This window comes from Chaetodon trifascialis, chromosome 3 (assembly GCF_039877785.1).
Source record: "Chaetodon trifascialis isolate fChaTrf1 chromosome 3, fChaTrf1.hap1, whole genome shotgun sequence".
NCBI lineage: Eukaryota > Metazoa > Chordata > Actinopteri > Chaetodontiformes > Chaetodontidae > Chaetodon > Chaetodon trifascialis.
The window spans coordinates 31,441,048-31,467,808 of record NC_092058.1 but is presented as its reverse complement, the minus strand read 5'-3'; the positions used below and the strand labels follow the sequence as shown (position 1 = coordinate 31,467,808).

The window sequence follows — 26,761 nt, the reverse complement described above, 5'->3', positions numbered from 1 at the left end:
TAAAACATTGTTTAAAAATGTAGGGCTAAATTTCTGTTTACTTAAAACCTGATTAAGTTTGTGTTTAATTAATGATTATATTGATATAAAACATGCTTACTTTACTCAGTTGTAAAATATATGTATTTATATTTGTTTGTTTTTTTAAAGGTTTTTCACCTTGCCTCTTCTTCACTACTTAAATAAAAAATAAAGAAGAAAATGAGTGAAATCCTGTTGCACATCCAGTCCTTCCTTTTCAAGTGTGGCATAGCGTTAAAGACACTTGACAGTAATACTACAGTAGTGGTGTAGTGTATTCTCTGTTATAGTATATATAGTATGTACTTGTGGGGAGCAACATTTGGGCTCTTGGGCATTTGGAAATTTCCACTTTGACTCTTAAAAAAAAAAAGACGAAAAGAACACATTTGAACAAGTTTTATTGTGGCCCCTGTTTTGCGAAATGACGTCTTGCTGCTTATATACATAAAACTGAGTTTCTAAACTTGTTGGATAGGTCATGATTCGTTTGGAATTTGTGTGTTTCAATACCATGTTCACGATGAGCAGAATTCATTGGAAAATCTCAAGCTTTGTGATGACCTAAGCTTTCTATTACAGACTTGTTACAGGAAACCCAATTAGGCAATGTTCCAATTAGTTACAGTGCACATATTGACCCACTGTATGGCTGGCTATTTGCAAAGCCTCATTGCACAGGCTGTATTGCTGATCTAAAACTAATGAAAGCTTCTTACAAAAGTAATATCTTTTTACAACAGTGTCCTTATTGTAGATTTGAAAACACTGAGGTTATATTATTAACACAATATTTACTTTGAGAGATTTTATGGCGTGTATCACGCAGCATGTACACATATGTTTTTGCATATGTGTACATGCTGCCGGGTGAGACAAGAGTCTCAATTTATTTCTTTCAGTTCCACCGTGTCACTACTGTGGTTGCCAGTTCTGCCACTCTGATCATGTCACTTTCACTCTCAATCCAGTGTCACCTGTGACAGGCAACAATTTGAATGTTACAAGAGTAATGCATCAATTTTGTATTCCACTCCTATAACATTGTCTGACTCATGATGAGCTATTTATTAAAATGGATTAAAACTGATGCATCTGTTTTGTTCTATGCATTCTACCTTGTCAAAACCCAAAATGCAATGTGACTGTTGACAAATTGGTTGGAGATTTGTGTTTTACTAAGAATGTACATTGTAGCCTCAAGCAGAGATGAACAGTATCACTTGAGCTAAATTATCATAGGCCATAAAAGTATCTCATAACTGGTTGAGTTAGGAGAAACCCCAGTCCTGCTTTTGAGCCTCCTTAGTTTTTGGTTTAAGAGGCTTGTGGCTTCTCAGTTAGAGAGAAGTTAGACTCACCACCAACACTCACAATCATGCAGGTAATGTACCTTGTCGCACCAGTGTTTTGCTATAATCCAATGATTAATAATTTTTAAAAGATAAAATTGGTGCCATGAGAGACAAACAGATTTGTAACATCAGCACAGCTCTACTTTAAAGGGTTATATAGAAGTCATCTTGAGCAAAGGTCATCATTATACCATGCTTAAATGATAGTGGCACATAAAACCACTGTGGGATAACAGTTTTATATGGAACTCCTGCAGAACCCACAGGACATAGGATCAATGAGCAGGGATTAGCCTGTATGAGACTCACACACGTATGATTCATAATAATAATAATAATAAAAATAATAATAACAAATTTAGGCTTAGGAGGTGGAAAATGCACATACTTGTCCATGTGGCATGTGGCACTAATCATCTTCCACAATATACAGTATATGTATATTTGTGTGTGTTTCCTACCAGTCCATGGTTGGCAGGCAGCATAACAATAATTTGTGCATTGTGGTCCCAGATCATTCTCCAGAAGTCTTTTGTGGTGTGGGGCAGAGGATGCTGGGTAATGATGAACTCATTACTCCGATAGTAACCCTGGGAAAAAACAAAAAACAAAAACAGCAATAGCAGAGGAAGGGGAGACTTACTCCATTAGTTTACACCACATTCATTTGGATTTCGGTTACACTTAAAACACATATTTTTTACAATCCTGTCTAAATTTCCAGCTTGTTGTCAGATAGTTATCTGCATGGTTTGGATGTTGGTTAATTTTACAGGAGTAAACAGAGCTTTGAGTGTAAAATCAAATCTATGTGAAACCTGGCATCTGCTGGCAGAAGGATAATGCTGAACTGCTGTTAGCTGAGTTATTTATTTCACTCTTTCCTGTAGATCTAATCTAACAACAAAGACCAGTCAACAGCACATGCATCTTAACTGTATGCTCCTTACAGGCTTTTGGATCAAGGTTTATTCTTAATTTCAACTTTTGGTGTTTTTTGTTTTTTTTCCAACTCTAAAAAATGCCATAGTGAAATCTATCTAAAGCTATCTCTGCCGAGCTTCAGAGTGTGTGTTACATGAAGCAGAGGTCTTCACAGTTACAATAAACTGAAACCTGAATTATATTAATTTTATCTAGGTCTAAGTAGAGTCCTATTTATTGCTGTGGGTGTCAGATCTGTCTGTTAATATCTCTAATACAGTGGATTTGCAGTCATGGTGAGTCACAATCATGACTCAGCTTTTTGAAGTGGGACAAACTGCTGGTGTATCCCATTAAAGGTATAGTAATTATAGGTATAGTTGATTTTGTTATAGCAGCCCTATATCTTCAGATTCTTCTCACTTTACATGATGTTGTGAAATGTGGGGAGGAGAAAATTTTGAGACGTGGACATCATAAAATCAGGGACTGTATATTAACAGTTATTGTATATTAACAAATAGCCACTGGTCATGGATTTTGACATTTTGCAACCTGCTGTGAGTCAAAACATGAAAGAAATAGTGGAAAGATCAATGATTGATAGAAGAAGTGGAAATACTGACCATGATGTAGGAGGCATTAATGTAATCGGTGCCTTTGATGCCGGGCAAAGGTGCAAGGCCGACCCTCGCTCGCTCTGCTGCTCAAAGATAGACGGGGGGTTACCATTTATCAGTGTATTTGAACAGACTGAAAGGTCACTCTGTGTGCCTTCATTCATCCTTTTGCTGTTATTTGTTGAGTGTCGACAGTTCTTGGTAATTCTCAGCTGCAGATTCAGAGAACTGTGGAACAGCCAGTGACAGTCAACAGATTGTGTAACAGCTGCAGAATACAGAGAGTGACTAAGTCATGTTAGTGAGGCCAACAAGCCTGTAAACAAAAGAGTAGTCCATTATGGTTTAGCTAATGAGTTTTGGAAGGCTTGTATGAAAATTACATTCTTATGCCGATGTTACAAACAGAGTTGTTTGTACTCACACTTTCAAATAAAGGTTGCTGCTAGTTTAGGTCTCGAAGCTGCGTTGTTTGAAGAGGACTGGTGTGTTGCAATACCCATTTTTCTGACTACCTTTACTTTTTAAATCTTGGTAATTTTTAACTAACTTTTAACCAGGTGAAGGGTTTTTGTCATTGGACATCTGAATCTAAAGTAATCAGAAAAGAAAAACACAGTGAGCACCCAGAAACAAGTTGAACTAACGCTAACGGCAGCTCGGCTCACAGCCCCTCTTGTCCTGTGTCTGCTGAATAGTGTTAGAGGAATGGTATTGGTAATTTAAGGTGAAACGACTGGAGGAGGAGATTTCTATGGATAATTTGACAAAATGGCAATGCCGCTCATTTAACAATGAAGACAACAACTCCCATGATCACATGCTAGTTCATGACATCATCACATTGCATCTTTGGTTATTGTTTTGATTAAGAGACCACTAGCAGCAGAAAATCACATATTGCATATTGAAGTCTTCAAAATCTGTAAAGCCCACATATTTCTATTTCACCTGTTTTGCTCTGAGATAAGTCCTCTTTTTCTGACTGAACCAAGGTATAGCAGTCCTAGATTTGATTTACATTTGGTTGACATAACAGGTACTTGTGATTCAAAAGTGCAAGCAATGCAGGCAAATCACCTCGAACCATCTAGAAATGCACTCGAAATTATCCATGCACTGTGCAGTCTATAATTGAAAGAGAGAAAACAACCCTCATTACATTGAAAATCACAGTACATAAGCAGGGATGTAATAACATCCACAGTTTGTAAGCTAGGCCTTGTAGTCTGATCAGGTGTGAAGTAGATTATTATTTCCTGTTATTGTATGGGAATGACAATAAGAGTGTTGATCAAAATCAAATGCTGATGTAGTCCCATATCAGTGTGGAACAGTACAGAAATACTCTCCATGATTCTACCATTCTTGTATACTGCAGATGCTATAAACCCACAGGTAATTGACTCATCAAATATCATTTCACTTGAAATTTAATATGTAGTACTTACATGGCACCACAGAGGAATTTGGATTTTTCTCTTTGTTGCACTCCTTCTGAGCGTTGAAGCATTCCACGAATCTGGCATTACACTGTGTTACTAACTAAAACACAAAAGGAGAGAGAGAGGTTGGGTTGTTGTGTAACATGTTGTCAAACTTCGAATGACAGACCAACTTATCACAGCTAAGAAGCTGTTTCACTTCTGCGATGGCCGAAACTATGCATAAGCTGACTGCTCACTCTATAGTGTGTCATCATGTATGTCTAAATGTGTTAAACACACATACAAAAAATAAATAAATAAAAAGACTTTGCTAGGTGTTTACCTCTGCTTATAATATTTGTGCTAAGATAGGCTAAACATGTCTGGAACGATCTGTTACTGATGTCAGTTTTCTTATCAAAGTGAACTCCCAGTAAGTAAACTAGCAACTTGCCAAAATGTTGTGCCCTTGACTTCAGTAATTGCACATTAAATCCAGAACAAAGTTGTATGTCATATATATCAACAAATATGTATCTGGATGAGGGCCTATTACTGTACAGTATGTGACGTGAAAATGTAGGCTACTACAAAGTTTACGTGTCAGTACGAAAATGCACCTCTCCCGTTCTGCTATTTTTGAAACTTAAGTGTGCAGTGTCTGTGTGTCAGTAACTCTTTCACTGAACAGTATCAGTAAACATAGTTACACCAGATTCTTCAAAACACTTCAACAATTCCAGAGGAATTCTGTAATAAAACCTGAAGGTAAAACAGAAAGCACCTCACAATAGAAAATCCCATCTAAGAACAGAAAAGCAAACAGCTTCCAAGAAGTTGGGAAAGACCAGAGGAAAAACAAAAGAGCTACAAACAATGACCAAATTCAGCAGCAAACAATGACTACATTCCAATCCTGTCATGACGGTACAAAAGCATTACAATAACAATGAAAGCAATTGTTCAGTACATGCACTCCATCCAGTTCAGACCTTGGACTTGTGGCATGTTGTCATGAAATAACAGGTTGTACCTTGCTGTTGTCAAGACTTCCAACCAACCCTCATCTAACCCATAACCAACACAAACCAGGGCTGGATGCTAAAAAATCTGAGAAGTTAACCAGGAATAAATGTCAAGAAATAAGATGTAGGCCAAATAATAGCATAGATAATATTATCATTATTTAAATGATACCCTCATTTCCAATTGCACCAGAGAAGAGCAGGTCAGCACTAGTCTTGATGGTATCTCTAGAAACAATATCTTTTTAGAATGAAAATTAATAAATGCATTTAAAGCTGCATTAATTCATAACTTAGAGGAGAAATTCTTAGATTTGTTTTTGTTGGAGGAGTTTCCTACACAATCTAGGCATGCCCTTAATCTGACACCTTGGATACTGAGTGTATTTTGATCCAAATTCTAATCCAATTTTTAGTTAAACTGATAATAACATGTATTTCAATAATAAATTCCAATATATTATTAACTAGATCGGTACTGTATAACAACATACAGTATGCTAAAAGTAAAAAGCTAATAACAGTGAGTTAACACAACTATTAAGATAATAATTATCTTGTAATCTAATCAGATAAGACTGATGAGAAGACTCGTTGTTTTATGTGGCAATATAAAACGTTAAGGTAAATGTAGAATGAATAGTAAATATCATTGGTCCATTCACCTTAAACTGTTTCTCCATACGTGTCCTGCCACTGTGTCCTGGTGTTATGATGCTGTTAAAGTAGCTGTGAAGTTGGCTGGCCACCACTTCCGTCTCCTTCCCCAAAATGGCTTCGATCAAGGCATCATGGATGAAGATGTACTGCTCCTGGATCAGCCAAATGGTGACAAAGCCAAAATACGTGTTTAGCAGCTAGTATGGCAGATCAGTGCAGGTGGTCTTACACACACACACACACACACACACACACACACACACACACACACACACACACACACACACACGTACAAATGTATAGTTTATATTTGGCATGCCTAAACCATAGTTTTGCATATGTCTGCAATGAGATCATGGATCAGTTAAAGCCACAGTTTGGCTTTTGCTCAATAGAAACACAGTCCATTTACCGTGTCTCATGTTGTTACTTGATGTTGAAAATGCATTTGATAAGCACAAGTGGCAGCATTAAGTACTACGATGATTTCAGCTCGCTAACGAGTTTATTAAAATTGTTCTGTATGGTAAATGTAAGATATTGTCTGCACTCTTTCCCTATTTCTATTGGGCCTTCATAATTTACTTTTAACATGATACAGATGCAGTGCATTGACACACTGAAAGCATTATGTGCAATACAGCAGATGTTTTTAAGGCACTTTATATAATTGGTCATTTGATGTTGTTGGAAATTTCCCTACAGGTGTTTGTGTTTTATCTATGGTGTTTCTATGTGTTGGATTTTATTTATTTATTTTAGGCTTTTAGAATTAATATGTAATGAATGTAAGCTTTTAGAGTTAAGTGATTATTGCATGGGTTGTACATTACCTGTTTTAAACTTTCTTTCTGTTTTTGTATATGTGAGCCCATTAAGACAAACTCCAATGAGTTTTGTTGATATGGCAATAAAGTATTCATTCTGAAATTTTACTGTGCACTTTCATACAATGCTGCCCAACAAGGGTCTCACAAACATCTAGTTGATACACAGATACAGATATACATACCTCAGTCTGGACTAAGTAGTTGCGTTGGGTGCGTATGTGTTTGAGGAAGCCAAGTACATTAACTGTGCTCTTGTCCTTAATTTGTTGCAGCATGCTGTCGATGATGATGTACGTCCCTGTCCGACCCACTCCAGCACTGCAACACAACACAGTATACAGAGGAAGGTCAGGAAAAGTCAAAGAGATGAATGGTTTATATATGGGAAATTAGCATTCCAATGGATGTGAAATTGTTCTTTTATAACTTTATTACAACAGAGAACTGTCAGGAAATGAAGGGCTCAGACTTACATACATCTAGGGACATTGCAATTACATCATAAGTAGCTTAAACGCCCTCTCTCATGACATGCTTTTAATTCACTGCCATCCATAACTACTTGCAGAAGCAGTTTTCTGCCCTGTGTGATTCAAAGTAAAATCCTTTTCATTTTTTACTAGTTTTATCTGTTGAGTAATACCTCAACTTCTGGGAACTCATCTAAATAGAGAAAAATCTGGTACATAAAAAATAAATAAAAAGAGAAAATCACTTTCTAATAAATACTGTGTCCTTCACTCCCATTGTATGCAAATTTATTATCAGCACAGCTATTTTATCAGAAAAAAATCAATCAGTGTGCAAGTTCACATTAAAGCGTGCAAAGTGGCACATTCAAAAGCGATGGCAGGTGAGGACAGAATTGTATAACTGATGTTCTCCAGGCATTCTCTTCTAAGCTGTAAGGCTGTATCACTTGTGTGCTTGTAATTGCCTTGTCACATCAGACTGTGAACGTATTTCAAAGTGTGTTCATTTTTCCACAGGCATAACTGGAAATCAAAGTTGACCATAAAAAGTAACAATTTGGCAGGCACAATTTCCATGTGGTGTACACACTCTCACATTCAAAAGGAACTGTATTTCATACTTGGAAAATTTCTGCTCATCTGTGATGTTTTTTTAGTGTTCAGAAAAGAGCAATTAAACTAGAAAAACAAGGTATACAAGGTACTGCAGAGAAGTACTGTGGAATAGCTTCTATATTTGTACGTTGATAGCATGGCCACTGATACCATTAACACCTAACGCCTTATAAATTCAGGACTTTTAAGTTTTTTAAAGCAGCAGGACACAAGGGTGAATCTGGCTGTCTGTCTGCTTTGTTTCTTGCACAATGAGTGGGAAGATGTCTGTGTGTCTATATCCTGGTACAAAATGGCATTAATGAGTGGTGTATCTGCAGGCACAGCGGTGAGGTGGCATGACAAGTTATTATCAATCATCACAGTGCAGATGATTGCAGAGAGCTTCATACTCATCCCCCCTGGGGCCACAGTCAGCAGACAATTACCAGTAATTTCCTTGCCTACCTTTCTGTAAAATGCCCTTAAGTACAAGCTGACAACTGTGGCTGTTGGTTCAGTGATGCTGCTGAGGAGGATGAGGATGAGTATGAAGCACAGAAAAGCACACTGGTATAGTTAACAGCAGTATGTTGAGTTGTAATATCTCTGCCTCAAAATACAAAGAATTGAATAAGATTGTGCCATTAATGCATTTGATGATGTTGTTTCACAATAATCCAAAAATAGCTTTTCATAAGTTAAGTGTAGAAGAGTACACAAAATGATATTAACACAGAATGACCCACAAATGTGCTGCTCTCACTATTAACAGGGATTTATAATCACAAACTTTGCATATAATATCCACCACATGGCCCTCAGTGTTTAACGATTATTCCACAAGGTTGTAAGTAATGTAAGTGTCAGTGTGTGTAGAGACAAAATGGTTTTAATGTGTGCAATGAAAACACACTATAATTACTCCAGGTGAAAGATGGATGGGGAACTGAGTGATGACGGACGTTATACAGTTAAGTGAAAGCAGTGTAGAGACATTACCTGCAGTGGACAAGCATGGGTCCCATGTCAAGCATCTGAGCAGCTGAGGACCTACGGACAAAGGTGAGGACGGGCAGCGTGTACTCGGGGACACCCATGTCTGGCCACTGGGTGTAATGATAGTGGAGCACTGTCCGTTCACTCTGGGCCCGAGCCTTAGGGTTCCCCTTCCCACCCTAAATGGGAGAGAAGAAGAAAAGGAAACAAAAAAGAGATGTTTGCTACATCAACTTACTAACATCTAAGATATGGCTGAGTTCTTGGGTTTGCCCAAAAACTCTGAAACCAATTTATTTTTCAGGTAAATAAAGTGAAGTAGTAGCTTATGAATGAAGAATTTTTATCATCTGGTCAGTATAATTAAGTAATGGCTTCAGATTACTGTAGTGGCATGGTTCTGAAAACCAGTATTGATTGGCAGGCTCATCTGTGATTTGAGACAAGGATACCTTCACACCATGCCATGGCGCAACAACCCCCTCTCCCCAGAATGTTCTAAAATGCCCTAGAACTCTGGAGAGTGCCACACCTAACTGTTTCCAGTTGTGAAACTGGAAACCACTTCTCCCCTCTCATTCTCACCTTTTTGACTTTAGTGTTGCGCAATGTGAAGCAGCGAACAGTATAGCAGGCATGAACTTTAGTGCTTTTCAGCGTGACTACCATGTTGCCATACTCTTCACAGTTCTCTGTTGGCCAGTACTGGTCACATTTTCTCTGTAGGACAAACATACACATCAGTCAGATTCAGATCAGTGTCAACAAATTGAGGAGGTTGGAAGGTGTCTCAATTTTGTGAGATATTTCCTCCAGGACTAAACATTTTCAGGAGTACCAAAATGAGACTAAGTAAATGAAATAAATTTGGTGACCCGCTTCAGAGGGCTCTCATGCAACAGCTTTTCTACACTTACTGTGGACTGCTTATGAAGAATGGGCAAAAAGCCTTGGAAAAACACTTGATCATGTTGTGCAATGGCACATCATATACCTCCAGGGGAACAATGAGTACTTTCAGAAATATAATGCTCTTTCTCACATGACAAAAATTATCTAATAGTTGTTCAGGGGACACTCTGTATGATAAAAGTTTTGATAAAAGTCAAATGCAGCTTCCACATAGAGGCGCATCCACCCATTAACTTTGGACAGTTGTGTGAAGCATCTGTGTGACCTGCTCCAGCACCAGGATGCTACAGCCCCATAGACCTTTCTGACAGCAGACAGTTTGAATCGCCATAGCAGGAAAAGCACTGGTGGATCTAATTAATGACAGCTTGGCCATGCCAGTGAGGCAGCATGCACCATACCAGGTCCCTGGAATCCATGTTAATGAAATGTAGCTGTTATTAATTTTGTTAGCAACATTGTGTTTGACAAGCCAAAATGTTTGCTGTGAGAAATGTCCCTGCAAAAACTTGTAGCGGTGCTTTTTATCTCAAGAGGTACTGTATAAGGGTTTATATTTTTCTGGTCAATATTACTATGTATTTGAGCTTAACAAGTTTGGTTAACAAGTTTTTAGAACCTTGCCTTAAACATCCAAAAATCTACACTGAGCTTGTGTGTGTCAGAACATACCCGGCCTTTCTCCACTAAGTTGGTAATCATGACAATGATGCCAGTATTTTGCTCCCACACCATCCTCCAAAAGTCCTCAAAAGTAGACTTGAGAGGTCCCTGGGCTGCGATGTAGGCTTTAGGCTTATTATAACCCTAATGGATGAATGATGAAGAAAAGACAGATGTTAGTTTGGCAATATGTTGCACATGGAAATGCTAGAATTAAATTCTAGCAAACACATTTTTTCCAAAATTTGAGACAGCATCTCCATTTTCTATTTTTGTTTTGTACTTGCTCTTGCAGTTATTATATCCAAGATGATTCTTCTTATCATGCAAACACACAGACACAGATCAGTACTTGAGATGTCACAGTGGACACACTCACATCCACATAGTTGGCATTGATGTAGTCCGTGTGTTTGGGGTCCTTCCCAGTCAGCGGCCTCAGCTTCACCCTGCTATGGTCATCTGAGGGGGAAAGGCAGAGCAGCAAAACAGTGAGGGTGTTAATGTGGCTAGGGATGGAAATTGAGAACCGGTTCTTTTTGAGAACCGGCTCCCAGTAGGTCAATCCCTTGGAATCGTTTGCCTGCCTGGTTAATGATTCTTCTTATCGATTCCGCCTGTCTTGCACATGCGTGATAACGTCACGCACGCTGCATTGTTTTGGTTTAGAACGTAGCCGATATGGCGGTGAGGCAGAAATGCTCCTAAGTATGGCTGTATTTCATACGAAAAGTTTCCATTTCTTCAAGGGGGGACATACCTCCAACATGCTAAAACATTTGTCCACATAGCATGCAGTTCATTTGCAGGAATGTCACGTGTTTGATACGCTACTTAGCGACGCTTGTGAATTAGCGGCAGAGCAAATACCAGGGCGTCATCTGTTATTAGTGCTGAAGGTACTGTTGAACTCTTACAAGCCGTTGTGTTGTTGTGTTAAGGTTAGCGCCATTTCACTGTGTAAACTGCTTTCACCATATTAATAATCTCCATGTCCTTTGATCAAATTTAAATGAGGATGACTGCCAGAGTGAGGTCCAGCGGGCACCGGCAGGTCTCGCGCACCTCTAACCACTCCTTTCACTGAGGCAGGGAAAATGACCAAGATGAGGATAAAGGAATGTCACAGAGAAGTCACTAGATTTGCGGTGAAAAATTTGCACCCTTTTGCCAATGTAGATGCCCCTGAATTTCGGTAGGTTAATTTGTTGCATTTTATCTGGCATATCTGGCATTGTTATTTTAACCAGTGTAGTTCTGCTTCATTCATTCCTACTCTGAGAAGTAGCTCACCTACTTTTTAGGTTTGTTCTGAGGTTACGTCACACATCATTTGTGCATACTGTATATGTTATATATGTATATGAAAATATAAAAGGCAGTTAACGCAAACAAACCCATTTCTACTCTTTTATTTCCTCACTCAATGAGGAATTTTGTGTCCTGCCAAAGCGGCTATCCCCAAACAGGAACATGTTAACCTTTGAGGTTGAAACAACGGTTGGACTGGGATGTGTAACTTTTTACAGACAGCATGGCACCTCAGTCAATGGTTGTATGAGATGTGAAATATCCATTAGATATTTATGTAGTCATGCACCAAGCCTGTGTGAGGTGTATCAGCACAGGGTCTGGGGTACGTTTTTGGTAAAGTATAATCAGACAGATATAGTACGTACTCTGCACTATTGACTATTTAGAGGAATAGCACAAACAGTAACAGCCACAGTGTGCCGAAAGGGGCCACGGGTGGTAGGCTCTTCTGTGGTTCATGACAAGCATAACTTCACACCATGTCCTGTCAAGGTAAGTCTATATGACTAAATGTAACTGGAAAACATTTTTGAAAAGCTTATTTTTTTTCAATTAAAGCTATGTTAGTTTTGCACTCTTTAGTTATTGTCCTTGGCGTCTTTAACAAAGGTAACCTCACTCGGGAACTGCCCAAATACAGACAGTTAATTAAATGCCTGACCAGAAAGAAGAATATTCTGGATCACTGTTACACCACAGTCAGGGATGTTTATCACGCCGTCCCCCGCGCTGCACTCAGTCACTCTGACCACGTCATGGTCCACCTGATCCCCGCGTATAGGCAGAAACTAAAGCTTTGCAAACCTGTAGTGAGGACATCAAGGAAGTGGACCAGTGAGGCTGTGGAGGATCTCCAGGCGTGTTTGGACTCTACTGACTGGGATGTGTTCAGGGCTGCTACCAACAGTCTGGATGAGTACACGGAGGCTGTGACGTCCTACATCAGCTTCTGTGAGGACTGCTGTGTTCCATCACGCACCAGGGTGAGTGACAACAATGACAAACCCTGGTTCACAGCCAAACTCAGACAGCTAAGGTTGGCAAAGGAAGAGGCCTTCAGGAGTGGGGACAAGGACAGATTCAAAGAGGTGAAGTACAAGTTTAGCAAGGCTGTCTGGAAAGGGCTCAGGCAGACTACTCACAGACTACAAGCCTAAAGTCCCCCACTCCATTAACGATTGACACCTAGCCAACGACCTGAACAAGTTCTACTGCCGCTTTGAAAGACAAAGGGACAGTCCGGCAACCATCCCCCATGACACCTCCCAACAGTTCCAGCTCCAGTCACCTCCACCAATTCCCACCTTAAAGGACCCCCCCCCCCCCCTCCCCACCCACCTCAGTGACAACTCTTTCCATTCAAGAGAGGGACGTCAACAAACTCTTCAGGAGACAGAACCCCCGGAAAGCAGCTGGACCAGATTCTGTCTCCCCATCCGCCTTGAAGCACTGCGCTGATCAGTGTTCACAGACATTTTTAACACCTCACTGGAGACATGTCACATGCCAGCCTGCTTCAAGTCTTCAACCATCATCCCAGTTCCCAAGAAGCCAAGGACCACAGGAATTAATGACTTCAGACCTGTCGCCCTGACCTCTGTGGTCATGAAGTCCTTTGAGCGCCTTGTGCTCTCACACCTCAAAGACATCACCGACCCTCTCCTGGACCCCCTGCAGTTTGCCTACAGAGCCAACAGGTGTGTAGACGATGCAGTCAACTTGGCCCTCCACTTCATCCTCCAGCACCTGGACTCTGCAGGAACGTACGCCAGGATCCCGTTTGTGGATTTCAGCTCTGCCTTTAACACCATCATCCCAACCCTGCTCCAGGAGAAGCTCTCCCAGCTGAGCGTGCCTGACTCCACCTGCAGGTGGATTACAGACTTCCTGTCTGACAGGAAACAGTGCGTGAAGCTGGGGAAACACATCTCCGACGCAAAGACCATCACCACCAGATCCCTCAGGGCTGTGTTCTTTCTCCTCTGCTCTTCTCCCTGTACACGAACAGCTGCACCTCCAGTCATCAGTCTGTCAAGCTCCTGAAGTTTGCGGACGACACCACCTTCATCAGACTCATCTCTGATGGCGACGAGTCCGCCTACAGGTGGGAGGTTGACCATCTGGTGACCTGGTGCAACCAGAACAACCTAGAGCTCAACGCTCTAAAGACAGTGGAGATGGTTGTGGACTTCAGGAAAAACTCTGCCTCACCTGCCCCCATCACCCTCTGTGACTCCACTATTGACACTGTGGAGTCTTTCCGCTTCCTGGGAACTATCATCTCCCAGGACCTCAAGTGGGAGCCGAACATCAGCTTCCTCATCAAAAAAGCACAGCAGAGGATGTACTTCCTACTAGGGATCGACCAATTATTGATAATATCGGCCGATATTTGGCATTTTTTCGATCATCGCCATCGGCCATTTTTTCCACTGATAACCGATAAAATTAATGAATGTATTTAAAAATGCGCTCCTTTGACTCCAATGCAGCCGTCTCACTGCTTGAAGTCACCACTCTTGGCTGTGTAACAATGTCCCGCCCACAGCCCTCACTGATTGGCTACATGGCACAAGTGAGTCAGTGACAGCCAGTCAACACTGAAGCCTCTACATGCAGTGCCACGGACAAGGAGAATCAGATGACTGCTCCGGTCATCCAGCAGATGCAAGGCAACAGAGTCAGTCGAAGTTGCAATAAAACCCTCTATGATGAAATTTTAAAAATACTACAACCTTATGATCAATTTCAGTGATAACATGCAAGCCCAGAGTAGAAACTTCACCGACCTACTTGTCCAATCAAAAAGTTAAGGTCTTTTTTTCAGTGTACACAAAACAAACAAACAGTATACTGTATTCATTCTAATCCCTCTAAATTTTGACACCAAAATTTAAATTTTTGCTGCAAACGAATATCGGCTATCGGTTTCACTTGATTATTAATAATCGGTATCGGCCCTGAAAATTCCATATCGGTCGATCTCTACTTCCTACGGCAGCTGAAGAAATTCAGTCTGCCAAAGACAATGATGGTGCATTTCTACACAGCCATCACTGAGACCATCCTCAGCTCCTCCATCACCATCTGGTACGCTGCCACTGCCACTGCCACTGCCAAGGACAAGGGCAGACTGCAGTGTGTCATTCGGTCTGCAGAGAAGGTGATCGGCTGCAATCTCCCGTCTCTCCAGGACCTGTACGCCTCCAGGACCCTGAGGCATGCAGGAAAGATTGTGGCTGATCTCTCCCACCCTGGACATAAACTCTTTCAGACACTCCCCTCCCCTGCTTGGACTTCCTTTTGAAAAAAACAGACTGTGCTTCTGTTAAAAAAAAAAAAAAAGCAGACGTGTATATATATATTTATATTGTTATTTTTTTTTTTACTTATTGCTATATTTTCTACTATTGTTTTATTTTTTACTTATTGTTATATTTTTTACTTACTGTTATATTTTTTACTTCTAACGTACTTCTTTTTAATAGATGTGTCATGCACCACCCTTACCAAAGCAAATTCCTCATATGTGTAAAACCGTACTTGGCAATAAAGCTTCTCTGAATCTTAAATCAAACCTGCCACACAAAATACACAATTGGCATTGGTTGGGATACAAGGCATTTGCATTAACATCAGAGTGTGTACTGTGGAAGGAACACAGAGTGGGGCATGCACAATGGTGTGCGATGAAGTGTATACTCACAGGCCACTATGTTGATGTATCTGTTCTTGTGCTTGTTGTCAGGGTGATTGGAGTGCTCTGATGTGATCTTCATGTCAGCAGTACACCGCTGAACCTCCTGGGAAAGGATGCACACAGACACAGCCCTCTGTCAGTCTGATAGGTCTGTATATACTGTATGGCAAGGTATCTTGAAAATGAGACAATTGACCATTCAGTGTTTTAACTGTTTATACATACTGTAATTTTGGGACTCTCCAATTCACTTTGCGTGACTGTCGTAACTTGTTGTTCAGACACATTCCAACTCCTTCACTCTCTCCTTTGCTTTCTCATTATTCCTCTTTGGCTATAGCAAGTGTTCCTTTCTTCATACCTTGTGCTTTTTTGGCATAATCATTTATTTTCTTGAGGGCATGGTACAACATGTTGGAAAGTAACAGCTAGAATGAAATGACTAGTTCTTGAGGTATGGTCAAATTTAGAGTAAAAATCTATCATAGGACTCACCCTGGACTGTTTGTGTCTTGTTTACTTCCTACACTTCTTTCAGAATTATTCTCCTATGTGGAAACAGTCTTATGGCTGTTGCTTACAACCCTAAAAATGACAGAGAGTAATTCAGGGGCTTAGCAGCCTGTGAATATACAGTATGTCAGTGTTTAATGTCAAGTTCCTGCCAAGCAAACAGCTGTTGGGTGCTAGCTGAGCATAGCCAACAGGGAGGGCAGGCACTGGATTTGGCTCTGACCCCTTGGTCTCATTTCCTCTGGAGCTTTACATGCCAACTGCCTTGTTTTAGCACTACTACACGTGGATTCACCATACTAATTGAGAGGGGGGTTTATTTTGGGCATAGTGGGTTCCATAATGAGGGTGTGTGAGGAGATCATGTTGCATGTATGATAGGAAGGAACAGGATTTGACTTGACAGGATGTCACACAGGCAGTGATGTGATTAGCAGATGGTATATGGACTGGCATTTATACACTTATGTGGAGACACTGAAGCTCACCCACATCCAAAACAGACTAATATCTGCATGTAGACACATGCATTCATAGGCATTAACACATCCCATTTCTGTTGCCATCTTAAGATATAAGGGATGGTTGGTACCAATTTCCTTCTGTGAATTAATGAACTCTAACGTGAATTAATATAACTTGGAAACTGTAAATGGAACGCGGTACATAGTTTATAGTTTCATGTACATTTAGGCTGATGCAGTGGTGCAACAGCTAAAAGGTGCCTTTGACACTGCATGAATTTGGTATGAAAGGGTGAAAATGCATAAAGTTGGGTGGCCACTGAAACTGAAATCTTGTTAGTTCAGTGGCATTTTTTTACTTACATCTGATGGATAAGATTCTGACTAAACCATAGAGAGGCTGCATTGCAGCAGTCTACACAGGTTGCGCATCACAAGCATGTATATGTATAGCAGGGACGTAGAACTTTGTTTTTTTTTCTTTCACACTACACAAGTCTGCATCATTATTTCCACTCCATCCTGGAAAATATTTTATTTTCCACATTTGTAATTCTATTAAAAGGCAGCCAACTAATAAGAGGAATTTTAAAGAACCAAAACATTGTTGTAGTGAGGTACGAAAACTGTTCATTCATTTTCACCAGAAACAGCCCATTGCTCTACAGACAGACTGTTACAAGCTAATATGTCCTAAGGTATGTTCAAATTTACTAACTTCAATATTTGAGTCTTCAAAATCAAAATTAATCTGAATGTGCATTTAAAAAATGCATCTTTGTAAAAGCTGATGTTACACAAGATCCTGTGCACTGCTTACTCGACACATTAACATGCTGCTCCAAGATCACCTTTAGATGTTCAGCAGGGTTGGCTGCTGACTGGAAGATTATTACTTTTATTCAGGTTCTTTTCTTTTCCTTTCATTTTTGTTCCTTTTTCCTCTATGCTGACTATAGGATGGGTTTAAACCAAGCATGTTTTTATGTATTTCACACACACGTACACACAGTGTGTGTGAGTGTGTATGTGCTTTATCCAAAGGGTTGTTTGGTATTCATATGTGATACTGTGTTTTTATTGTGAACAAGCCTATTAACATCTTGGTAAAAAGTCATGATCAGAAATGATGCCAAGACTCATAGCGGTAGATTTGAAAATTGATTGAAATGGGCCAATAAACTGACCAACTCCAGAGGAAAAGTTACCAGGATCAATTAAAAGAATTTCTAGTTTTTCCAGATTTAAGTAGAGAAAATTGAGACAGTCATTCTTTGGTGGCTGCTAAGCAATCATGGAGGGCGAATAGTTGATTCAGGTTATTGGCTTTAACAGGTAAATAGATATGTGCATCATCAGCATAACAGTAATATGACACTATTGAAATCAGCTAAACAAATGACCCAGTGGAAGAATGTACAATGGGGAAAGAAATGTTCTAAAGGGCCGACCCCTGTGGAACACCACACAGCAGAGGAGCTGAGGAGGACACATGATTGTTGATATAAACCTTACAATGTCTCATACTGCTTCATGCTGGACCATAGAGGAACCGACAACATGAACCACACAAAGGTGCAACACAGAGATGACAGCAGAAGGAAGGCAACCAGATGGAGCAGTAGCAGAGGAGTTCCAGCCTGACAAGGACAGACCCTCCAGAGGAGGAGATAGCAGACCAAAAGAGTGGCAGCAGGGTGGTCCAGACAGCTGTCGTAGTCGTAAGAGCCAAGCCGACTGTGGCAGTGGAAACAGGGGGCAGCTGGTTTGAGGCAAGGCCCATAGCAGCTGAGGTGTCACCAACCAGCTCAGGCAGAAATCAGGGCAGAAGATGGATGGTCGGCCAGCTGGTGACTGACTGGAGAGCATGATCCATCTCCCCTTTGTTCAGTAAATGGAATTTACAGATTGAAATCTGGGAGGGTGGGGGTCAGGAGGCCAATTATTTTGGCAGCATGTAATTTGTGTAAGTCTGTTCTTGGAGGGGGTTGAGCATATTAAAGAAGCAGGGAGAGCAGTAGATGAGGATGGGTTGAATGATACTTTGAAAAGTAGGGGTGAAATGGAAAAGTGCTTTGAGTTTGCAAAAGTCAATTGTGTGTTGTTCACAGTTCAGTTTATTGTCCAGGGTGATGCTGAGATATTTGTGGCTCTCCACCATTTCAACAACTTTGCCATTGATGCTGATGGGGATGTGGGTGGGGTTTGAGACTAACCTGCGTGTACTGAAGGAGTTGAAGACCAGCTCCTTTGTTTTGGAGACATTTAACTGCAAGTGATTGTCCGTGCCCCTCTGTGTGAGATGGGAGATGGAGTCATAGTAGCATGCAACCGAGTTGTTATTGTTGAGTAGTGTGAGTACTGCAGTGTCGTCCGAGTATTTGAAGTATGTGATGATGGGTGAGGGGCTAACACAGTCATTGGTGTAAAGGGTAAGCAGGAAGGGGCTCAGGACATAACCTTGTGGGGCTCCAGTGTTGGTGATGGAGGATGAGGATGTTGTACTGTTCACTCTAACCGATTGTGGTCTGTCACTGAGGAACTTGTGTACCCAGTGGATAAGAAGTAGTGAGACATTCAGGAGATGGAGTTTCCTGATCATCTGGTGATGCTGGATGGTACTGAATGCTGAGCTGAAGTCAATAAGGAGAAGTCTGGTGAAGTTACCGGGTGATTTGAGATGTTGTAGGAGGGGATTGAGGAGACATGGTACTGCGTCCTCAGTACCCCTTTTGGCCTTGTAGGCAAACTGGTTTGGGTCCAAACGTGGTTTGACAGTTGGAAGGATGATGTTGAGAACCAGCTTCTCCAGGCATTTCATTTCATGCAACTGGGCAGTAGTGCTTTGGTTCTGATGGGCCAGGTTTCAAGGGTATTGGTGTGATAGTGTATTTTTTCCATAGTGTGGGCAGTGAGGCTTTGTGCAGAGAGCGGAGCAGGCATGGGACATGGACTTAGCCCTGACAAAGGGCCACATGTCGCCATCCAGAGCCAGGAACTCAGCTGAAAGGACTGGCTCCCCTCTGATGGGGGGAGAACCGGACCAGAGAGAAGTGACATTGTTGGGTGCAAAGAAGCTAAGCACTAGATGAACGGGCTGCCACCTCTGTTATCACTGCAAGAAGAGCTCAATGTGGAGTTGATTGGCTTGAGCAAATGCAACAGATGAAAACCACAGGATTAGCTGAGCCTTGTCCTCGAGATCCCGCTTCAGCTGTCTGATGTCATCTTGTTAGCTGGAGATATGCTGGCAGGCAGTATCGACAAAGGGTCATAATGAGGTTTAGCTATTTCAGAGACTAGCTAGCAATAGCAACCGGGCTTAAAGCAAACATAGCGCCAGGCAAGGGAGGAGTCACTTGCTAGAAAACAATTCCACAATCAAGGCATCATGACTGACTCGAGCTATGGCAACGTCATTGCCAGATAGTATCGGAATAAAGACAAAGGTACCAGACCACAAGCATTAACAAAAGTCGATAAATCCAATATAGAAGTCAAAAGCCAAACAAACAGAAGAAGCGATTTTGGGCAACATTCCGGATGTGAATGATGGGAAATTTCTGTATATGTGTGCTGGTGCCTGCCATCAAAGAGTCACACAAATAGGTTCTTCTACTTCAAGTTGTGTATCTGTTAGCAGCCCTTCTCCCAGCTCCTATTCAAGTATTAAGCATTAAGCACCCCAGATGACCCCGGGGTGAACAAAGCTAAACAGGTACTCCTGGATAATTTTCCAGTTTGGCTCATCTCAGGAAAGACACTTTTGCCAGTGCATGGTGCCACAATCATCTTACTGATATAATTTTTTGTGTAAGTTGTTCCTGAATAGTCTAGGTGGTTAAAAATACTGTTTGTTTGTTTGATGTGTAGTGCATGGTGCTGATGCAACTGTTACAAGGTCGCTGTTTCAGTGACTTTGTTTTGAAATGTCTGTGTATGAATTGTACAGTTTTGTAGTGGGGTGAGACTAAAGGATACTGCCATTCTTATAAATAATAGGCTGCACTATCAGGTCACAGTTAATTCATATTGACTGAACCCAATTTTAAGTGTCATCATTAAAATGTACAGTAAATAAGCATAACTTTTCATGGTAGTCTTTTACCATATAAACATTGAATTATTCAATATGACGTTGCTGTTGCATTAAAAATTCCATAAAAAAAATACTGATTGTCAGAGTCCACCCATAAAAACCAAATGGCTGGTCAGTTAATTTCTTCTGGTGTTGTGACTGGACTTTCATTCATCAGCTGGACACAAACATGACACATGAATGATTATGTTGCTCTGTAGTTGCTTGATGTGTAACGAAGCAACTGTTTGCTAACAATTTCACAATTTCAACTTCAAAGGTGATAATATGTCAGTGTTTTTGCTACAGTTTCTGCTGCTCCCAAGTGGCCAAGATCTAAGAATTTCAGCATGATTATTACCCTGCTTAATTTGCATGTGCAAGACTTTACTGTTTACCTCAAAATCTTCAGAGAATCCATGTTGGTTATTTGAATAGAGTTCAGAGACGTGTTTGATGAACTCCTTGACTGTAAAAGCTTCCATGTCATCTGCAGAGAAAACACAAGACCAGGGTTAAATCGGCTTAATGTAACAAATCCGTTTTTATTTCTGGACCACTCCCCTCCTTCCATCGAGGCATAGGGCATTTTAGCAGTCTCAACACCTGGTTACAGTCAGCCTGCTCCTCTCACAATGTGGTTTTAATTGACAATTTTAACCTCTTCTGGAACCGCGGGCCATTTTTTAGCAGAGATGGAATTCACCCCAGTCCACATGGTTCCCGTGCCCTGGCTGCAAATGTCTTCCATGTCGTTACTGCAAACAGTCGAAACAGTCACGCATGACAAATTATTCCTGAATTGCACCTGGACACCACAACAGTCACTGGACACAACTCTTCTTCTCTGTCGCTGTCATGCCCCAATCTGCTGACGAGCGCCCCCTGCTGTGAGTACACGGACACTTCCTGGTCATCAATCCCTGTTTTAATCACCACTAGACACACCATCAAACGGACTTCTAGAATAAATCGGAATAATCTCAAGACTGTACGCAAACATAAACCACCAATAATGAATCCACCCCTCAACACCACACTGCACATGGCACTTCTAAATGTCCGGTCTCTTTCAAAAATCATTTCTTATCAATGACCTGATTTTAGATAACAATATCCAATGCATATTTTAACTGAGACATGGCTCGGCACAGATGGTCCAGCAACACTTATGGAAGCATCCCCACCCAACTATAGTTTTTTATACTCTTCCAGGACTGATAGAAAAAGGTGAGGAAACAGCAAACATCCTCTCCACAGCAATAGATTTTAAGGACTGTACATTTGATAAATATCCATCTTTTGAATATCATGCATTTGTTTTTAACAGCCCTCCCATTCTATGTATGACTGTTTACCGGCCACCTAAAAGATTTTCCTCTTTTACTTCAGACTTTTCTGAAGTCCTTTCAATTATCCACACCAACTATGATAAGAATATTATCTTAGGTGATTTTAACATTCAGGTAAACAATCAATCAGACTCCTTTACGTCAGACTTTGTAAACATGTTGTACTGTATGAATTTTAACCAACACATCACCTTGCCAACCCACAACAGAGGCCATACATTAGACCTTGTAATAACCCACAGCTTATCTGTCAGTGTCTCCTCTGTTGTGGATGTTGGCATATCTGATCATTACTGTGTATATTTTACGGTCAGTTGTTTTATAAAACAGGATATTCCACAACAAACCGTGAGGAAACGCTATCTTACCTCGGAAATGGCTGCAAATTTTGTTCACCTTTTACATGACATTCTACCCTCCTCCTGTGACTTAATGGTTGACAGTTTTAACAGTAAACTCAGGTCCACTCTTGATTCAATTGCCCCTTTAAAACTGAAAAAAAAAAGTTCCAATCCAACACCTCTTTGGATAAATGAAGAAATCAAAAAATTAAAGAGAAACTGTAGAATAGCTGAGAGACGATGGAGGAAAAACAAATTAACCATCAACTACCAAATTTACCGTGAACAGCTGATTATCTATAATAAGGCAATAAAGCAATCAAGACAAGCACATTTTTCAAAACTCATCAGCAATAACCGGAACAACCCAAATATTCTTTTTCCCACAATTAATTGTTTAATCAATTCCGTTTGTAATAACACAAACAATATGTCATCTATCTCAAAGTGTGAGGAATTTGCAGCTCATTTTAATACTAAAATAGATACCATAAGGTCAAACCTATCCCACTGTCAAACCTTGGATTTTAACACCCATGAACCTCTTTTTGCAAGTGGGGAAACACTAGAGAAATTTGTCCTGGTTGATGGTGAGATGTTGATAAAGGTGATTTCTCAACTTAAACCCACAACCTGTGTTTTAGATCACATCCCCACATCCTTTTTTAAATCAGTTTATGGCTCTTTGGATGAAGATTTGCTCAACATTATTAACTGTTCTCTTCAGACAGGTGTTTTCCCATCTTCTCTTAAAACTGCAATGGTCAAACCCCTTCTGAAGAGAAACAATCTAGATCCATCAGTTCTCAGTAATTACAGGCCTGTATCAAATCTGACATTTTTAAGTAAGATTTTAGAAAAGGTAGTTTTTAATCAGCTGAATGATTTTTTAAACTCTCATGATATTTTTGAAAAATATTAAAGAAGGTTGTGAATGACCTAAGGTGCAATATGGATATGAAGAAACTTTCTGTTCTTGTTCTGCTTTACTTAAGTGCAGCATTCGACACAGTTGACCACGCAATTCTCCTGGACAATCTTCATACCCTGATTGGCCTCTCTGGTACTGTTTTCAATTGGTTTAAATCATATCTTACTGGCAGAGAATTTTTTATAAGCATGGACGAATATTCCTCAAAAAGCTATGAACTGAAGTGTGGTTTCCCCAAGGGCTCAATTTTAGGTCCAACTCTTTTTAATCTTTATATTTTGCCATTGGGGGGACATCATCAGGAGACACGGCATTAATTTCCATAGTTAATTTTAATTTCCATAGTTAGACACAGAGAAAAACTTAATTTAAAACTCAAAGCCCTGGCCTTTAACACAACTGAGCAGGTAAAAAACCTTGGTGTTATTTTAGATTCAAAATTAAATTTTAATGCTCACATCAAAAGTATAGTCAAGAGTGTTTTTTATCATCTCAAGAACATTGCCAGGGTGCGGCCATTTTTATCTCAAGCCAACACAGAGACAGTAATGCACACTTTTGTCACCTGTAGGCTAGATTACTATAATGCTCTTCTTTCTGGTCTCTCTAAAAAAGCATTACTCCACTACAGCATCTTCAAAACTCAGCTGCACGAGTTCTGACGAGGGCCAGAAAGAGAGCACACCAATTACACCAATTTTAAAGTCTCTGCATTGGTTACCTGTCTGCTTCAGAATTGATTCTAAGATCCTCTTAATGGTTTTTAAAGCTCTTAATGGTCTTGGTCTAATTATTTATCTGATTTGCTTTTGAGATATGTGCCCTCTAGAACTCTCAGGTCTTCAGGCAGTGCCCTTTTAATTACTCCAAAAGTTTTAACCAAAACATATGGTGAGGCCTCCTTTTACCATTACGACCCGCGCTTGTGGAACAGTTTGCCTGAGGACCTGAGGAAAACAGAGAATGTGGACATTTTTAAAAGCAAACTCAAGACTTACCTTTTTAGTTTGGCTTTTAACTAAATTTTATTTATTATTTTTAACCTTTTAGTCTGGCTCTTTGAATTTTATTTATTTATCTATTTATTTATTTATTTATTTTATCTTTTTAGACTGGTTGTTAATTGAATCTTATTTATTTGATTATTTTTACCTTTTAGCCTGGTCTATGATTTATCTTTGGTGTTTCCTCACTTCAAAGTGGCGAGGGTGGGATAGCGTTTCCTCAGTTTTCAGTTTTTCTTAATTACCTCAGTGTTTTTAAATTTGTGTGTGTGTGTGTGTGTGTGTGTGCGTGCGTGCGTGCGTATGTGTATCTCGTGTCTATAATTTGCTGTATTGCTTTCATGTAAAGCACTTTGGGCTGCTGCTTTGTATGAAAAGTGCTCTATAAATAAAGTTTGATTGATTGATTGATCAATAATGAGGAACAGTAATACTTCCATCCTTTTGTCAAATCAAATCATTCAACCCTAGAACAGTTTATGGTTACAGCACTGAGCATTAGACATAACCTTGCCAAGCCAAGCTACTACTACAACTCACAGCTCAGTTTTTATGTCACATGTATGGCAGACCAACCTGTGATGTATATTGCATCTTCCTCAAGAACAGAATCTGATCTACAGTTAACCTCCTGTCTCCGTCAGAGCTTCTCTCTCCTCCTGTGTGTCTGTGTGGTGTGTGATTGCCTGAGTAGAGACAGGTGTACTGGAGCAGAGCCTCTCCATCTTCATCCTATTCTGTAATCAAGACTGCAAAGGCTCAATTCTGTCAGAGCCACTGTGCCAGATCGTAGCTCCTGCTCAGCCAGTCTGTGTTTCCAGCCTTTTTTTAGCCTGCATTTGCTCATCGTCTGTTTCTATATTTTGTGTCCCTGCAGTTCCGTGTACTCCTGAACTTCCTGTATTCTATTCTGGATCTGGTTGGTGCTGCAACCCACTGGTTGGTCTCTGCTTGGCTTGGCTCTGGCTCATATCCCATTCAATTTGCACAGCAATAAATTACCTTCTGACTCTTTTCTGTGTCTACACATGGGTTCACTGCCTTAGTCCCCTACAATGTAATTCACCTCTTAAAACCTTGAAATCTTGTATGCAAGTATCTAAACTAAGTGTTGCAGGTATCAGCATGTGGCCTATTTATCACCTCAAACTGATCGATAAACTTATTTTGGTGGTTTAAGAGAAACTTGCTATTTCCAGAAAAAATCCTTGCAAAGGCCAATGATAGCCAGTGAGTGTATCAGAGCTAGTGTCTGACTGAAGGAGTGAACAGTCAATTATTAGGTCCACTTAGCAGCTTTTCTGGTGATTTCAGTTGTATCACACATTCATCCTCAGCAAATGGAGTTCACCAGCTGCAATGAAATTAAATATTCAGATGTTGCTTTCTGAGTTCCCAGTTAATTTTTTACCTTTGAAAAATGAGTTGAGAATATTTTTATAATCCAACATGTGCAAGAAGTTCTTAAAGTGCTCAAATGGTAATATGAACATGTACAATTCCATGACAGCTGGGAAAAGTCGATCTGCTGATGATGCCATATGATTTGATGAATAGCTCCAGAACACCAAACTGGATCTTGTGGCGAGATTGTTTTGTCAACTACTGCCTCCAAGGTCAAGATGCAACTTTCAATTATTGTACAGTCTACTGGAAACAACATCAGCTACCTACTAAACCACAGAAAGTGATTATTGTGTGTTGCTGATGCAGATACGTTTTGAAGACAAGCAAGTTAAGGCAAAATAATTCACATTCAGCATTTCTTTGTTAATTACCCCAGATACTGTTATTGTTAGAAATCAATTAATCAAAATGCCAGGGGTCGGGGCAAATACGAACATATGCAGTCATGGTTCTAAATGGTGCTTTGAGTAAATCCATTCTCTAGTGGTCCCTGTCAACAATAATGCAAGCTCAGTAAAGTTTCAGTTCCACTGCTTTACCTCAGAGGAGCAAGCAATTAAAAACATAAGGAAGCTTGCATAACTCATATTATGTTGTTAAGATGTTGTGTTGCTTGTGGGGGCTTTTAGTGAGATTGCCCAGGACTGGAGAGCGTGTTTCATGAGATGACAAACACTTGTATACAAACAGTTGCAAAATGGTGGTCATTCTTCAGACACTGACATCATAAGCTGAACTCGATCCAGATGATTGGAGCCTGTGCAGTGAAAAGGATGCAAAAACATTACACAACAGCTAAAAACTCCCTCACAGCTCCCAACAGTTTAGTCTTCATCAAATATTAACAAGAGCATACACTAGTTCGCTCTCAATTTGTGTCTTGCTAGACATATGCAAATATATCAAAATTATATTGTGTCAGAAAACACAGCAGGCTGCTGAGCATTAAACTGAGTCAGAGTAATGACTTCTGCTCTGACATATTTTACAGTCACTTACACAATGGTATATGCTGTATCTAATGGTTTTGTTCTTTTGTCCCAGCTAGGATGCGAACAGTATGCAGTTATAAAACACCAATTTGCTGGACAAAAAAAACCCCAAAAAACAAAACAAAACAAAACAAAACAAAAAAAACAGCAGAAAACAACCAA

The 26,761-nt window shown here is 40.2% G+C and overlaps 1 protein-coding gene across 2 annotated transcripts in view; it reads right to left on the bottom strand.

The window, feature by feature from the left end:
* LOC139328600 (receptor-type tyrosine-protein phosphatase gamma-like) overlaps positions 1–26,761 on the bottom strand; it is a 551,152-nt gene that overhangs the window by 10,341 nt on the left and 514,050 nt on the right. For both annotated transcript variants that reach the window (XR_011602038.1, XM_070958423.1), the window contains exons 15-25: positions 20,971–21,062; positions 15,524–15,620; positions 10,883–10,965; positions 10,513–10,647; positions 9,514–9,648; positions 8,932–9,107; positions 7,045–7,180; positions 6,038–6,184; positions 4,372–4,465; positions 2,927–3,003; positions 1,838–1,966 (exon numbers count right to left, since the gene is read on the bottom strand). Coding sequence is in view for 1 of the 2 variants with exons in the window: in XM_070958423.1 (XP_070814524.1) it covers positions 1,838–1,966; positions 2,927–3,003; positions 4,372–4,465; positions 6,038–6,184; positions 7,045–7,180; positions 8,932–9,107; positions 9,514–9,648; positions 10,513–10,647; positions 10,883–10,965; positions 15,524–15,620; positions 20,971–21,062 (1,301 nt within the window). In the remaining variant the exon portion in view is untranslated. The remainder of the gene's footprint in view (positions 1–1,837; positions 1,967–2,926; positions 3,004–4,371; positions 4,466–6,037; positions 6,185–7,044; positions 7,181–8,931; positions 9,108–9,513; positions 9,649–10,512; positions 10,648–10,882; positions 10,966–15,523; positions 15,621–20,970; positions 21,063–26,761) is intronic.